This window comes from Eurytemora carolleeae, unplaced genomic scaffold (genome assembly GCF_000591075.1).
Source record: "Eurytemora carolleeae unplaced genomic scaffold, Eaff_2.0 scaffold1820, whole genome shotgun sequence".
Lineage (NCBI taxonomy): Eukaryota > Metazoa > Arthropoda > Copepoda > Calanoida > Temoridae > Eurytemora > Eurytemora carolleeae.
The window spans coordinates 1-16,090 of NW_019397782.1; the positions used below are offsets into that span (position 1 = coordinate 1).

Below are 16,090 nucleotides of genomic sequence, written 5' to 3' on the forward strand. Positions count from 1 at the left end.
TGAGCCAAAGCATGGCTAAACTCAGCTGAAAGTTGACTGCAGACAACAAGGAAGGATCCTCCTGGATAAAAATATTTTCAAAACTAATTAAATCTTTTATTACCTACAGCGTGTCCCAAATCATGTTAGATCTAAAAATAGCTCGCTTTCCTGAACTAAAGGGTGTCCAAAATCATATTAGATTTAAAAATAGCTAGTTTTCCTTAACTACAGGCCGTGACCCACATCATACTAGAATCAAAATAGCTTGTAAAGGGTGTCCTACATCATAGTGGATTAAATAAGCAGCTCATATTTCATAAATCACGGTGTTTAATTCTATGGGACATATAGACTGCGGGGTCTAAATCTGTGTATAGACTGGGGTGGGGGGGCGTACCATTTAGCCCTGCCTAATTGCCTACCACATTATTTAAATATCTGAACCATCCCTTTAACCTCACCTGTTTAATCCCAAGGGAGCGCTTGACTAGTCCTTCCAGATACTCCTCGTACATCTTGAAAATCTTGAGGAAATAACAGAAGCAGCCTAGACCTAGCGCTAGAGTTCCACAAGATCCAAACCCTACACACAAACATTAAAGGGACTACAAGCGTAATTTTAAGTGACCTTACATTTATAGAATGTCCGATTTGCAACGATCCCTTTAAACCTTTGCTTGCTCAAGGATTTCGTAGATATTCTTATTTATATACCTAGAACAGAGATAAGAGTTACAGAGATCGATTAACCCCTATAATATGCAATATTTTCCACAGCATGTTCTATTGTGTACAAGTACTGTACATGACCAATCAGGAGACTTCTGTATTCGGGGATATTTAAGGATCCTTTGGATATTTATGCAAAATCTTTGAAAATAGACAATATTCAAAAACGTTATGTTTTATGTTTAAAATTTCTTTATAAGTTGTAAAACTTAACCCCTGAATGCAACAAATGGCCGTGAGATGTCAGTCAAAAAAAATTACATGGAACCGTAGCATGGCGTGCCGGGACACTATAGGCCTGCTCAGCCAATCCAGGTAGAGTGTAAGAGCAGTCTGTGTCCTAGAAATTAAGTGAAAAGAAACCGCGCGAGTGTACACTAGCACGGAGGTTACAGTGTACACTGTAACCTCGAGCGCTGAATCTTCAGCTATTCAAATGAGGGTATCTACCTTATCGTTGTCCGGAATAAAGGTTTAAAGGGTACCAATGTGAATCGGACATAACTCTTTATTAATGGAAGGTCACTTGAAATTACGCTTACGGTCCATTTAACTGTACTGGTTCCCTTTGGACAGCTTCCTATTCTTATTATTAATGCTATTGTACTGGACAAATGGATCCAGGGGATGAACATTTATTTAAGACTACTGATTACTTTTACAGAATAAGAATTTTCAAATTATTGTTCTTCTTTCTTTATTTTATGCTATAACTTGATGAAACATTAAGAGATGAGAAATTTTTGATAATCTCATTAGAATTAGAATATGAGTATAGTTATCACCACCTTTCCACCAAAAGTAATATAAATAACTTTAAAAAAAAGACAAAAATAATGAAAATAACTTAAAAAAGAGTAAAGAATAAAAAATCATTAATAAAAGAAAAGTGAAGTGAAAAAATGTATTTGAGGAAAATAACAGAAAAAAAGATGAAAAAAGAAAAAAAAATCCCTAAAATTAGTGTCGTTTCTCTTACACAAAGGATTTTTTTCTCGAACCAACTACAGGCCTGAACTGTTATTTTATAAATAATTAATGAAGGTAATACCTACAGCCACTAGAAGGGCGGCTAATAACGAGGGAAATTTGTCAAATGATGATACAGCAAGTTCAGCAACCTTTTCATGAGGACCCATCCTAAAATATTTCAGAAATTCATCATAAAAACATTGACATTGTAAAAGGAGGGGGGACAGTTACTTTGGCCAATTTAGCTACATGTGGGAGTGAGGGTTCGTGTCTTCAATTAATTTTTAATCAATTTTATTGAAATTTTCATATGGGCATCAATTAAGTTTGTTTTTAAGTAAAGTAGAAGAAAATTGGGGAAAAATGATTTTTCACCAAAAAAGTCTGATTAATAGAAAAGCTAGGTGTTTAAAACACTGAACTGTTTGTCAAGAATGTCATTACTAACATCAAACCGAAGTTTAAGGTTTTTCAGAATACTTTTCTTCCCTATTTTCCCAACTTTATAAGATTTCTCCATTTTTTAAAACATTTTTTACATTTTCTGCATTCAAAAATTAATTTTTTCAGCGAAAAAAAAACAAGTTTTGCAGACAGGCCTCAATTGGATTTTATTATTGTAAAACAAACACAAAAAGCATTAGTTGTTTTTAACAATTTTCTCCTTATAGACGCAACAGATAGAAGTAAGATTAGTAGCGATCAAAAGCGCTTTTTTTATCGCATTAAGCCTATACCCCCTTTCATTTTTCTCGAACACTCCCTTTAAAAATAGTACCTGGCAACATATGCAATAACAGCTTTGTGTGCTAGACTACCGAATCCAATAACAGCTAGCCAGAGAATACAGGTAGAGAGGAATATTATTCCAATAGAGCCGAACATCATTAATATTGGTAGTACACCAAAATCTAACCCACGCTCCTGAACAAATATTAAAATGAGTCATGGCTTCCAGCTGCTTTGAATCAAATCAATTTTAGTTGTGATCTGGATACGTCCTGTTAAAACTTTAATCTGGATCTGTTCTATAAAAACTTTAATCCGGATCCAAACCAAACATTTTGCTTTATGTTTTGCTAATTCTCTGAACAAATTAGCTCCGATTGCTTAATGAATGCATCTAATAAGTTAATAGATTATGTGACCACCCTCTTCAAATGGTTTACAGATAAAGCTAAATTCCTGCTTTTTTACTACTGTGCACATTAGTGCCAACAGTGAAGGACAACTTAGATGACATTGCTATCAGTGACAGGGCAATTGTCATTACAAGCTTGATTTTAAAATGGTTTAACTGGTTGATATTAATTCTATACTCGGATAAGTTGACAACAGGTGAGCTTCAGTTTGGTTTTCACAACAATGTGCAGCTGAGGGTCAACTCTGTAATGGATTATTACAACAGAGCTGGTAGAGCAGTTTATGCTTGTGCAATCGATCTGCGTGCTCTTTTCAGAGTTATTGGAGAGAGGTGAATCACCTCTAGCATTGAGGCGTTTAATGTTTACTCAAATCAAAAATATAATGTTAGAAGGGGTAATGTTTTCTCAAATACCTTCAATGTACAAAATGGAGTCAGACAAGGAGTTGTTTCTTCCCTTGTGCTATTCTGTATATACATTGACAAAGTTATCAAGATATTACGCTGTTCAACGATTGGAAGCCAAATCCAGGGTGTCTTTATGGGCATCTGGGTATATGCAGATAATATTATTCTGCTTTCTTCTAGCAGAACAGGTCTTCAGGAAATTGTAAAAAATTGTGAAAATTTTGCTAAAGCTAATTAATTAAAATTTAGTACAAATATTCAAATAGAAAAATGTAAAACTAAATGCCTTATTTTTACTAGAGAAAGGGTTAATTATAATGTAAAACCCCAAATTTTTTTTGATAAATTACATTTACCATTTGTCAACGACATTTAGGAAATGTTCTGCAAAGTGATAATTTAAGGACCATAGATTGTAATAAAAAAACGAGCTATTTTCATATAAAAAATTCATTCTCTTAACCAAAAATTTTATTTTAACAATTGCATTAGATTTCTTACTAATTTATGCAAAAATGACCTTAACACAGTTCTTCACAGATATAAATTTTCCATTGCAAATGATTGTTTTGTAAATCTTTCTGATCATAGTAAAATGTTAGTTAAGAAACAAATGAAATATTTTGATGTCCCATTGGACCATATATGAAGAGTTCCGATTTTACAAGAACTATTTAATACAAGAACCAATAATTTATATGTTGAAGGATTCGATGATTACGTAATAACTGAAATGATAAATATGTTATGTAATGAGTTATAATCAATGTCGCCTATTTGTGCATAATTTTCAAAATATCTAAAAAAAATTAAACAACACTATTTATATATGTATGTATATTTTTGTGTGTGAATAAATCTTTATAATATAATAAAAATCTAACGGATCGTTTCGTTAACTGCGACCGTTTCAAAAGAATTATTTTCTAAATTAAGAAAATAAAAATATTTTTTTTTATTCATCGAGATCTTTTTAATGTAAAATTTGGAATTCGTAGATATCACTAGTTACCTGCAGTAACTGAATATCTGTAACAGGGAGTTAGGTAGATAACACTAGTTACCTGCAGTAACTGAATATCTGTAACAGGTAGATAGGTAGATAACACTAGTTACCTGCAGTAACTGAATATCTGTAACAGGTAGATAGGTAGATAACACTAGTTACCTGCAGTAACTGAATATCTGTAACAGGTAGATAGGTAGATAACACTAGTTACCTGCAGTAACTGAATATCTGTAACAGGTAGATAGGTAGATAACACTAGTTACCTGCAGTAACTGAATATCTGTAACAGGTAGATAGGTAGATAACACTAGTTACCTGCAGTAACTGAATATCTNTGCAAGTGTCTCCCATTTTAAAATTTAACTTCATTATTTTCTTTCAAATTATTCATTCTCCCGATTTAGAGAACTAAGCCTGAAAAATGAATATCTAAGAACATGATTGTATATTGCTAATCCTGTAAACCCCCAAAAAAAAGTATTGTGTCGCAGCTAGCTTTACCAGAGAAAACACAGCAAAGACGAGCAACAAAATGACAAAGCTGCGTTACATAAAGTTTATAACATAACAAGCAACTCGCGGTTTTTTAGTTCTTGCGGAGTACAGCTTTTGACAAGTTTTGTTTTTCGCCAAGTTTTCCTCTCGAGTATTCAAATTTTCGAGATTCATACAGTGGTCAACATAATTCTGTACAACACAAAGACCTTCAATAAACCAACTATTCGGCGCTACGACATCTGCTCTATTTCCATTTGCTCTATGGCCATTTGCTCTAGTTCCATTTGATCTATCAAGTCATTTGCTCTATAAGTCATTTGCTCTATATTCAATCTGCTCTATACCTCATTTGCTCTATGACTAAACACGTCATTTGCTCTAAAACCTTAAAATACACTATAAAATAGCTTTTATTGGAATTCCTAAGCGTAACTTGACTATGAAATGCGGGATTTTTTTTTTGGAAATTTCGCAAATTGCAGTTTTAATCAGTTCTTCAAAGTTCATCATGACGGAGAGACTACTCAATAATAAGAGGGGAAAAAAAGCCTAATATGTGGTGAAAACTATATTTAGGTCTCCCACTATGCACAAATACCAGACAAACAAAACTATCTCCAGGAAGTTGGCGGAATAATGAAACTGTAGGAAGAATTGTAAAATGTAAAATTGTAAAAATATAGTTTTAATATAATTAGATATTTGTAAAATATGTTTATAGAGCAAATGACGTGTTTCCTCATAGAGCAAATCTTGAGTAGAGCAATTGGACCATCACAGTCATAAAAATGTTTATAGAGCAAATGACGTATTATGTCATAGATCAATTGACGTATAGAGCAGATGACAATATAGAGCAAACGTCGTGATCTATGAGCTATAGAGCAAATGGTTAATAGAGCAAATGGAAATAGAGCAAATGGCCATAGAGCAAATGGAAATAGAGCAGATGTCGTAGCGCCAACTATTCCATTTTATTGTTAGTACCACTGTATTCACCTGACATATGCCATCAGAATAAGGAGAGATGACTTACAATACTTCTCTGTCTCAAACCTCAAAAGAAAAGAAAAACATGAATTAACGAATCAAAATATTGACATTGTCAGCATTATTAGTTAAACGTTAAAGGTTGTTTTGTTGTATTTTATTATTACACTTAGCATCTTTTCAGAAAAAAAACCACTCCATCAAAAAAAAAAATAATTACTTGAAATTCCAAGATTCATTTCATTCATAATTTAGCGCCATATTGTCACGTGCGAAAGAGAGCAATCAATAGCAATGTTAATTCTGACAATTATAAACCTTATTTTGTGGGGTGGGAGACTCAGACTACAAAGAACTTAGCTTCCCCAGCCCCTCCCCCACTCCCCTCCTGTTATAAACCCTGTAAGTCCGTCCTACCTACGCATCTGGAAAGCTAGAATTAGAATGAGGATACATGAGGAGAATGGAAGTATAAGCGGAGCATAGTAGCGGACAAGTTGACCCATCATCTGGGGTAGCGAGGTCTAGGGTTCACCGTAAACACTTATTTCAGAATTAAAGGGAAAGTGGAAGGAGTGGAAGAGTTACATGCCAGATCGATTTATTCACTTTGCCGATTGATCCAATAGAGCAACGTTTGAACCTTCAATTCAGCAAAACCTTTGGAAATATTCTCGTTTAAAGGAACCGATAAAACGTTATTTTAAGGGACCTCTCATTGACAGAGGGACATCCTAGATTGAAAAGGTACGCTTTAAATCTTTGGTTGATCATTAAGGACAGAGAACTCAGTGTTTATTTCTCTTCAACGCTTTGTAAAAAGCAGGGGTGTTTATAGTTCAAAAGAAATTGATCCTTATTCCCCACCTCTCAATTTTTTTTATTTCCTTTACCAAATTCGACAACTAAAAAGAAATCATATTTACATTTACATATTTACATTGTAGTGCATATTGCATAATTATCCCAAAAAGAATGTATTCTGAAAAGCATAAAATGGCGGCGCAGGAAATTTTTTTTTAAACGTTGGGTAATGGCAAGAACTGTTAACTCGTGTACAAGAAATGTTTTCTGTAGATTATTAAAGAAAAGTCTGTCATCCATGATCAGTTAGACTCAAAAGGGTTGTAAATCGGAGATCCCCTTCTTTAAATGGAAAGTGACCTTAAATTACGCATACAGTCCCTTTAATATCTGAAAATTGCGGTCTTGCTTTAAATTTACATTAGGATTGTTGTAACAAAGAAAAGGAAGGAATCGGACAGCATTAGTTTTACTTATTTTAAAATGAAAAACGACGATATTTCTGTTTTTTTCTACCCTTTCTCCGTGTTTTTATAAAGGATACCGTTCATGGTCAATTATACATTTCCAAGATTATTTAAATGGAGAATCAGAGCTGAAACTTTAGAATGGGATATCCTTATTCCCGAAAGGTTAATTAATCTGGAGATTAATAACAAGAGGAGAACAAGTATTATTTAATCTCGAGATTAAGAAAAAGTGGATCGAGCATTAATCCCGATATCCACCATTCAAAAGTTTCCAGCTCAGGGCACTTGAAATTAAGACGTAGTCTCTTCTTGGATTCCTGAATTATAAGGGACACTTAAACTTAGTAATAATCTATTCCAAAAATTTGTAATGGTCAAAAAATGAGAGATATTATAATAATTCATTTTTTTAAAGTCATTTAGTTTTATAAAGTTTCATCGTTTTATCTATTTTCAACTAAATCAAAAAATCTAGAAGTATCAAGTGGGAGATTAGGTAATGGAGATAAGTTCTTGAAGAAAATATAAACCTCTGGCGCAAAGGATAAAAAGATTCATGTAAATGTTGAAGAAAGGAAGAGAAGGTAAAGTAATTAAGAAATGAAAATGAACATATAAAAATTAATTGAAAAAATAATAAATATATTCTAGAGGGATCAGTTTTTATCAAGACACTTAGTTCTAATTTCTCAAATTCTCCTCCTTCATAGTTCATTTTTTAATAAAACAAACATTAATTAATTAATTGATGAATTCTTATTTTCACTGTGGTCTGTGAGTACATTTCTGAGAGATCATTTCAGAAGAATTGTATAGCTGATTATTCGGATTCTTGACCAGAATAAAAGTCATCTAAAAAATTCACTAAGAAAAGGAAAACCTGCGAAAATAAGTAAATAACCTAAAATGTAAAGGAAGCAACTAAGAATTAAATATTGAAAAATAATATTCTAGTTCTGGTAGCATGATGAAAAAGTGTTTAGAATTCCTGAATATGTACGGAGTACGAACAGGCTGGGTCAAGATACAAGTGAACCTAAATAAAATATTTTAAAAATAAATCTCGTTTTTTAATTGTTATTATTCTTTGGAATAAAATGTACATTTAAATCTCGAAAACTAATGAAAAATGTCGACATGTTTTTACACAAAATGAAAATTAGCATTATTAGCTATAATATTTCAAAATGAAAATTAGCATTAATAGCCATAATATTTTTTTAAATTGCACCCCGACCTGAGGGTGTAAATCCGCGGGAACTGCTGAGGTTTTTGATGACATCAGCTTAGCGGTCAATGTGTTGGTAAAGTTTATTCCCTGCCCTATCAAAACCTGAAAATATGTTAGTGACAAACAAAAAAAATATACCAAAAACCAACTATTTTTTTTTGTCTCAACAGATTTATGAAATACCAGTAGAATTTTAGAGGCTGCTGAAATCCTAGCATGATATAGAAAGAAATTTAAATTCAGACTCAGGGGTCCCTGAAGTCGAGTTGAGGGTTCATAAATATGGGTTTCATGGGTCACTGAATAAAAATATGGATGTGAGGGTTCGTCCCTTTCCATGGGTTTCACCATGAATATGGTCCCTGAAGGTGGATGTCAGGGGTCTCTGATATCGGTTGTCAGGGTCCCTAAAGACGATTGTCAAGGGTCCCTGAAAACCAGTGTCAGGGGTGGGTCCCTCTAGATTAGTCCAGGATAAAGAATATGTATGTCAGGGGTCACTGTGTACTGTGTATGTATATCGGGGGGTCCCCCTATTAAGATGCAGGGGTGCATATTTCTCAGTAGGGGGGATGGGGGGAAATAATTTTATATTTAAAAAATGAAAAATTCATAAAAAGGCAAGTTTTTTATTCTTTTTGATACTTTTTACCCCCCAAAAAATATATTTCCCCCAATTCAGCGAATACATCCATTACAAAAATGCGTACATAATTTCTGGGGAAACTATGATTTTTCGATATATATTTAGAAATATGCTCCTGTAGAGATGTATTTCAGGGGTTCCTGTAAACTGTAAAGATGGGATTCCTGAAATAAAAGGCTTGTGATCCGAGTGTACCTGTGTAGTAGTATTGGCCCACGGAGTGTAGAATCTAGCTAAACCGTAGTGAACCTATTTTTTAACTTTTCTTTAAAATATATATTCTCTGCTTGTTGTGTTTGCTTTTTTTTCGGATCGAAACTCATAAACTCATTGACATGCGTGTCTTAAATTATTATTGAGGAACGTTCTTAGTTCGGTTGATTCTAGAGAGAAAGTTAATTTTCCGGGGAAAGCTGGGTTCCTACACTTTTTCAAAAGAAATCAATAAAATGGGGTTATTGATGAAAAATGAAGAGAGAAAGAAGAAATGTTACTAAAACAGAAAAGTATTTCTCTCTTTTTGATACATATTATCCCCTCCCCGCCCCTTAAATATTCAAGTGTTCTGAACAAAGTAGCTTTTTTATTGATGGATGGGAGACTGAATTTTTATCAAGAAACCCACTGTTAAATAAATAAATAAATAAATAAATAAAAGATCAACCATCATTCCGGGGAAATCAAGGCCGATCTGAGAGCTAAATATATTCTCTGAAAAGTGTTCCTTGGTTGGGTCCTCGTATGCACATTGTACAGGGTTCACATGGATATCATAGGCTTGCCAGGGGTGGTCAATACTCACTTAACAAAATAAATTTTTAAATACTTATTCATAGTTATAAAAATAAAATTTATGATGTTAAAAGAAATACGGAATAAAAATAAAAATTAGACTTCAACTAGCGAGTATGGTTCTTCATTTCTAAATATTGTCTCTTAATCATCGAACTATCCAAAGAAAAACTAAACATTCCTTAAACTGTGGATAAAAAAAATTAATTTTTGAAGGGACTAAACCACCTGACTAAAATTAAACAGCAAGAATATATTTTGTGTAAAAATAATTCCCCCCTTTATTATTACTATTCCACTATTTGATGTAAAAAGGTTAAGTTGGGTAAAAACACTTAAACACCCCTGTAGAGTGTAGAGTGTTGACCAGTTTACTCACCTAGACTAATATTGTAGTAGACTGCACCAGGAAGTGTTTTCTCAATGATCGGATAACTGCGCCAAAACGTGATCCACTAAATTATAAAGTTTAATATGTTAGAATGATAAAATTGAAAACAGAATTTCAATTGAATCCGCCGGCAACTTAAATTTATTTAGTTGCACCTCTCTGGAGGGAGCCAATGTTTCTGCTTCTTCGAATCCGGATAACTCAGTACGCTTTACATGAAAATCTTCTTATTAGGAAAAACATAAGTCTTAATATTACTAGTCTTTAACGTCTTCAGAGGGTGGTTCAAAATCTGAATCAGAATCCATCAAAATGGAATTGAACCCAACCAATGCTTTATTAGGACAGTTCAATGGACCGATAATCGTTTGATTGTTCGGATCATGGGTCCAGATTCCGGATTTGTTCTATAATGGTTTCAGACTCCAGACACTAGTTAAAGTAAGAGTCGGATTCTGGATCCAGATTATAGATCATTTTTAACCTATCCTTGATCCTTGTTTGTCATTTCGGAATCGAATCCAGGATTCAAAATTAAATAAAGCATTTAACAATTGTCCATATCCTGCTCGTATTTAATAACCAAAGAGTTTTTAAAGGGACTCACCACGAAATTTCAAGGGACCCTTAATTTTTGATTACAGTCTGATTAAATATTTCTTTCATTTCCTTTCTTGTCTCTCCTGCATAGAACTTAAGGTTTATGTGTATAGAGAAACCGGATTTCAGAAAGAAAACAATGGTTTCATCCGTCAATTCTGCCCGGACACACTTTATGTTGGTACCGTTCTCAATGTTTAAATAGAGGCTCACTTTAAATTACGTCGAATCAAATTATAAATCTAATCACCTTCGGAACTGTATAGGTCTTCTGTCTTTCTCTTGGATCATACAGATCAATGCTAACCTAAATAAGAGTTCTATTTTAAAATTTTTTATTTTAGCATCTAAGTTCTTAACCCAAAAAAGGGTTTTATTTTAAATTTCAAGAAATACTCAATACGTATTGGTCTTAAAAAGATTTTTTTTTGGGGGGGAAAACGAAAACATAAACATTATCTTTGAATTTATAAGAACTTACTTAGTAATGTTTAATGATTCAACGTTTTATTTATTAGAAGTTATATACCTTAGTATCCTCTGTATGTACAGGGGTATGAACTACAATATGAGAATATCCGCGGTTTTCCTGTACAGTTACAATCATAAAACAGATACACCACAATTAATTGGTACTCTTTCAAAACAATTTCCAAAATGAAATTGTTTTCTCGAAAATTCTTAAAAAGCACAAAAGAACAAATGTTTTTTTTTCATTGATGAAATTATATAAAATAGAAGGCGTAGCATACCTTGCAAAAAAATTTCAAATAAAAACGTTTCTGAAAAAAGAAGCAAAAAAACGTTGAATATCCGTCTCAAAAATGGCGTTAAATATTGTATCAGATGATTCTATTTTTATTCCTTTAGTTTGTGCATGTCTAGCTGGATAGATTTACGTTTTCCTCTGGAGGGAATAATTGCTGAGTCTCCTGAATTCAAGAAGAAATAATACAAAAATGTGAATTTTAAACATTAATTAAAAGTTTTAATCATAATTTAAATAATAACATTCATTGTTCAAGTTCAACTAAGTTAAAATTAGTTTAATGTTTTAAGCCTCGTAATTTAATCATCTTTTTTGCATTAATACCAGACAAACTAGAAATATGAATATGGCGGACACGTTTCAAGAGACTGCAAACTAGAAATATAAAGATGGCGGACACGTTTCAAGGGACTGCAAACTGGAAATATAAAGATGGCGGACACGTTTCAAGGGACTGGAAACTAGAAATATAAAGATGGCGGACAAGTTTCAAGGGACTGCAAACTAGAAATATAAAGATGGCGGACACGTTTCAAGGGACTGCAAACTAGAAATATAAAGATGGCGGACAAGTTTCAAGGGACTGCAAACGGAATTTCAAGCGACCCTCTATGCTAAAAGGAAAATTCACGAATTAAGACGGTATTCTAAACTTTTTGACTGATCATCGAGAGTAGAACATAACGTGTGTTTTTCTTTTAAAATGAAAATTGAAGTGCACGCTAGCGTACAGTGTGAAATCACGAAAGCTGAAATTACATAATCCTCAAAAATCCCAGATAATCTCTGTCTAACGCGGTTTTCAAAAATAGACAAATAAATGTGAATATTTACTTTTTTCAACTTTAAGAAAGTAAATATTAATTTTTCTTAAATTTATAACAGCTAACAGACGAAAACAAGCGCTTCTATGGGAAACTAAGATACGTCTATCATACTTGATTAGACAAAGGTTAAAAGGGTACTGTTGTAAATTGGACACACCACTCTGTGAATCTACGTGAGGAAGCTCATTTAAAATTACGTCTACAGTTCCTTTAAGATGGCAGCAGATATACTTAAAATGTTGGAACCGGGGAAAAAACAATTCCATGATTGAAAATCCGGGAGTTAAAAGAGACCTGAAAGATTGTCTCCCTCGTCACAAACTCGAGTATTCTTATAGATTCGTGTCTCCTTACAACCAAACACCCAGTCATCGTTATCCATCCTGATAAAAACAAATAATATATTTTTAGTAAAAAGTAACGTATTTTAAATAGAAAAAAAGTTAATTAAAAAACAACAGACTAAAAAAAAAAAAATAATTATCAACGAGTTAGAAGAAAACAGATCATTGGTGAGGAATATTTTTTAATTTTCAAAAAAACATATTGATGCATGCTTTTAATGTAAGATGGGGTACAATCCACTGAATGTCGTCCTTTTGTAGGTTTTAAACTGATTGTTTAAAAACTTTAAAATTGTTTTTAAACATATAATGACTGTATAATTTGTTTAATCTTTAACAGATTTTCACAATTTTAACGTTGTTTCTTGTTTAAATATGACAAGAAAAAAAAATCAAATATAAGTTTGTTTTAAAAAAAATTAAATGTTTATTTTAATCAAAAAAAATCTGGACAAAAGCAAGATGGATCTGCGCATTTATTTCTAAATTTTTTTTTTACCTTACTGCGTCGAGAGTAAGAAATTTGTTGTTAACATCGGCATTGACCTAGAGACCAAATCATGAAAGTAAATTTATAAATAAATATGAATTATAGATAATATAGATAATAATAAAATAAAAAGAGAATATTTTTTTAATGGTCTTTTCCTTTATCATGACATAGTGGTTACAAGTTGCATTAACCTGTAAAACAACAATCCTTGTTCCTGGTTTAATTGTTTACACTATATTTAATATAAATTAGTGGTGGATTGTTAGTATTTTTCGACGATGAACTAACAACTTTTAGAAATAAAAATTATAGATTTATTTGCAAAAGTCTGGAAGCTTAAAAAAAAATATCAAATTTAATCTTATTAAAATATTATTATTTTTGTCATCAAAGAACAACCGATATGAAAAATATTCAAAATAAATATTGACGAAGCGGCGAAATATCAATAATTGCCCCCCTTACTTTGAGAAATCAATTAATAGAAAGACCGAACACAAAAGCCTGAATCCAAAAATTGTACCTTTTATAAAGATGGTAGTGCGCCACTTTACTTCGAAGATCGAAATCCATTGTTATCTGTTTCGAGTTCGAATCCACCATGTCAAACAGAACTCGGTTTAATGCCAATACCAACTGCTTGCACCAGACAATACATCTAGAAAACAATACTCCAATCGCTTAATCTCTGAAAACTTTAGAATGGGATATCCTTAATCCCAATCGGTTAATTAATCTGGAGATTAATAGCAAGAGGAAAACAAGCATTATTTAATCTTCTTTTAAGTTTTCTGCTCATGGTTCATTACACAGCGGGATATCGAATTAAGATTAAAATAATCTGTAAATTAACGAACGATCAAGATCAAACATTGATTCCAATATACACAATACAAGAGTTCCCCGCTCTGGTTACACGTATTTTCAATCTGTGGAATGTATAAAATACATTATTCAATATTAAAGAAGGAAATATAATTTTTTTTTCACATAATCATTATTCCTTTGAGAATGAGAAGATAGTTTTGAAAAATCAATATAACTGTCAATCAGGTAGAAGCAACTTATAAATTTCTAGACATTTTTTCTAACATTAATTTTATCAACAACCGAACCGAGGATCAATTATTTAGTTAATCAATCAATCAAATTTTTAGATTCAATGTCAAAATGTAAGTATAAAAAATGTACAAATGTAATTGATTAAAGAAAAATACTTTATTTATCAGTAGTGTACAATGCATCTTATGCAGACATACGGATTAATTTATAAGCTCAAATTAAAACGTTCCCACATTGAATATCGAGATCCAGTGTTCAAAATTAATGACACTTCACATAAAAGTTCCTAGACCATTAATGAGTTGAACTGGTTTATACGGATGTATTTGTTTTTGGACTCTGAGGACGGAGGATCGGACGACCACGAGCAGGAGGCCTGGCGGGAATGATCGTGGAGTCGGATATCACTGGTTTGAGTCTGTCAACGGATACCACATCAACCTTGTCACCAATCTGGAGGCGGAAAAATTTGCTGACGTTCCAGTACTTTATAAGGACCTCTGTATAACGGAGAGAGGGCGGGAACGGAGGCATCTTCACGGACAAAAACAAAATCAGCTTGGAGAAGAGAGTTTGGTAAAGGTTTAGGAGCAGCGGGAGCTACATGATGAGGCGGAGAAGCGGAGAAACCTGATGAAGCTAACTGAATTTTCCTCAAGAACGAATCTGGTGGGAACTCTGGAACGCTCAGAAACTCTCCTGGAACACTGAGAGCAGATCCATAAACTGCTTCTGCTGAACAAAAACCAGTATCCTCCTTAGGAACAGTACGAAGTCCCAGAAGAACCAGAGGCAGATGTTGGAACCAGTTTGAACCAGCTGCTCGAGCTCTGAGAGCAACTTTCAAGCTTCTATGANGAAAAAACCCTAAAAAATGTATAAATGTATACTGTATAGGGTCACGTTGTAAATCAAGCATTGTCATCTTTACATGATTCACTTGCAATTACGCTTACCGTCCATTTAAAGGGAGTGTTCGTGAAAAATGAAAAGATGTATAGGCTTACGGCGAAAAACAAGCGCTTTTGATCGCTACTAATCTAACTTCTATCTGTTGCGTCTATAAGGAAAAAATAGTTAAAGACGACTTATACCGAAGAACGTAGTGTCCCTACAAATTCAGAAAGTTGAAACATTCGACTCCCTTTAGGTACAATATTTGTTTTCATAATACGTTTCACCTAGTTGTGGTTTTTAAGTTAATGCTCTTCCCAGAAACTGAAGTACACTTAAATGTAAACGAAGGAGTTTCTGATGTATTTCTTGATAATACAGTATACCTATGATCTGTTGGAATCCACACTGAAGATGCAGCAGTACTGTCAACGTTTAAATCTCCGAATTTATCTTGAGTTAGTCCAGATCTAACCTGAACACGGAAAATATAAGATTTTTTAAAGATTAAAAATAAAAATAGTTTGTCTACAAAAAATGTCCAAGTTTATATATTGCTGAGAGCTTAAATTGTAAAATCTATAAATCTCTATTTACGGATTTCGATCTAGGTAGTAAGCATTAGTAAACACTGCATTAACCTCGTGCTTAAAGGGATAAGTGTAATTTCAAGTGACCCTCTATGCAAAGATGGCAATGTCCGATTCACAACTGTATCCTTAAAATCTTTTTCTGATCAAGTACAAATTATATAACAATGTTTATAATTCTAAAATCTGATTATTTTCAAGTGTGGGTTTTCTACTATAGTGACTTGCGCATTTCTACTGCAGAAATCAGCATAAAAACAACACATTTAAATCAATAAAAACGACAATATCTTCATAATTTTTTTATAAATAATGGTTTCAAGGTTACCGTTGTGAATCGGGCTTTGCTATCTTAGCATGGAGAGTGAATTAAAAGTAGGCTTACAGTCACTTAAAGCTTAGTCCTTTATCCAAAAAATGAGGACAATGAGACAAATTCCCCCCC

General features: G+C 32.9%; 2 protein-coding genes across 2 annotated transcripts in view; both read right to left on the reverse strand.

Moving 5' to 3' along the window:
• Positions 1–5,727: 5,727 nt before the first annotated feature.
• Positions 5,728–13,292, reverse strand: LOC111715883 (GPI inositol-deacylase). The gene is made up of 13 exons (XM_023491279.1): positions 13,255–13,292; positions 13,106–13,152; positions 12,557–12,645; positions 11,531–11,598; positions 11,196–11,255; positions 10,917–10,973; positions 10,055–10,130; positions 9,608–9,684; positions 9,079–9,132; positions 8,244–8,339; positions 7,994–8,042; positions 6,150–6,255; positions 5,728–5,798 (listed from the first exon to the last, which is right to left on the reverse strand). The coding sequence occupies exons 1-13, from the start codon at positions 13,261–13,263 to the stop codon at positions 5,738–5,740; spliced, it is 849 nt and encodes a 282-aa protein (XP_023347047.1). The 5' UTR covers positions 13,264–13,292; the 3' UTR covers positions 5,728–5,737.
• Positions 13,293–13,558: 266 nt separating this feature from the next.
• The window catches only part of LOC111715886 (GPI inositol-deacylase), a 7,123-nt gene continuing 4,591 nt past the window's right edge, over positions 13,559–16,090 (reverse strand). The window contains exons 9-10 of the mRNA XM_023491282.1: positions 15,442–15,530; positions 13,559–13,757 (exon numbers count right to left, since the gene is read on the reverse strand). Coding sequence (XP_023347050.1) covers positions 13,574–13,757; positions 15,442–15,530 — 273 coding nt within the window. The 3' untranslated portion in view covers positions 13,559–13,573. The remainder of the gene's footprint in view (positions 13,758–15,441; positions 15,531–16,090) is intronic.

Excerpts from the sequence above, each read along its gene's own strand:
- LOC111715883 (XM_023491279.1), bottom strand. Across the intron at positions 12,646-13,105 it reads CTTACTCTCGACGCAGTAAG|GATGGATAACGATGACTGGG; the intron begins GTAAAAAAAAAA and ends TGTTTTTATCAG. Across the intron at positions 8,043-8,243 it reads CCGCGGATTTACACCCTCAG|GTTCACTTGTATCTTGACCC; the intron begins GTCGGGGTGCAA and ends TATTTTATTTAG.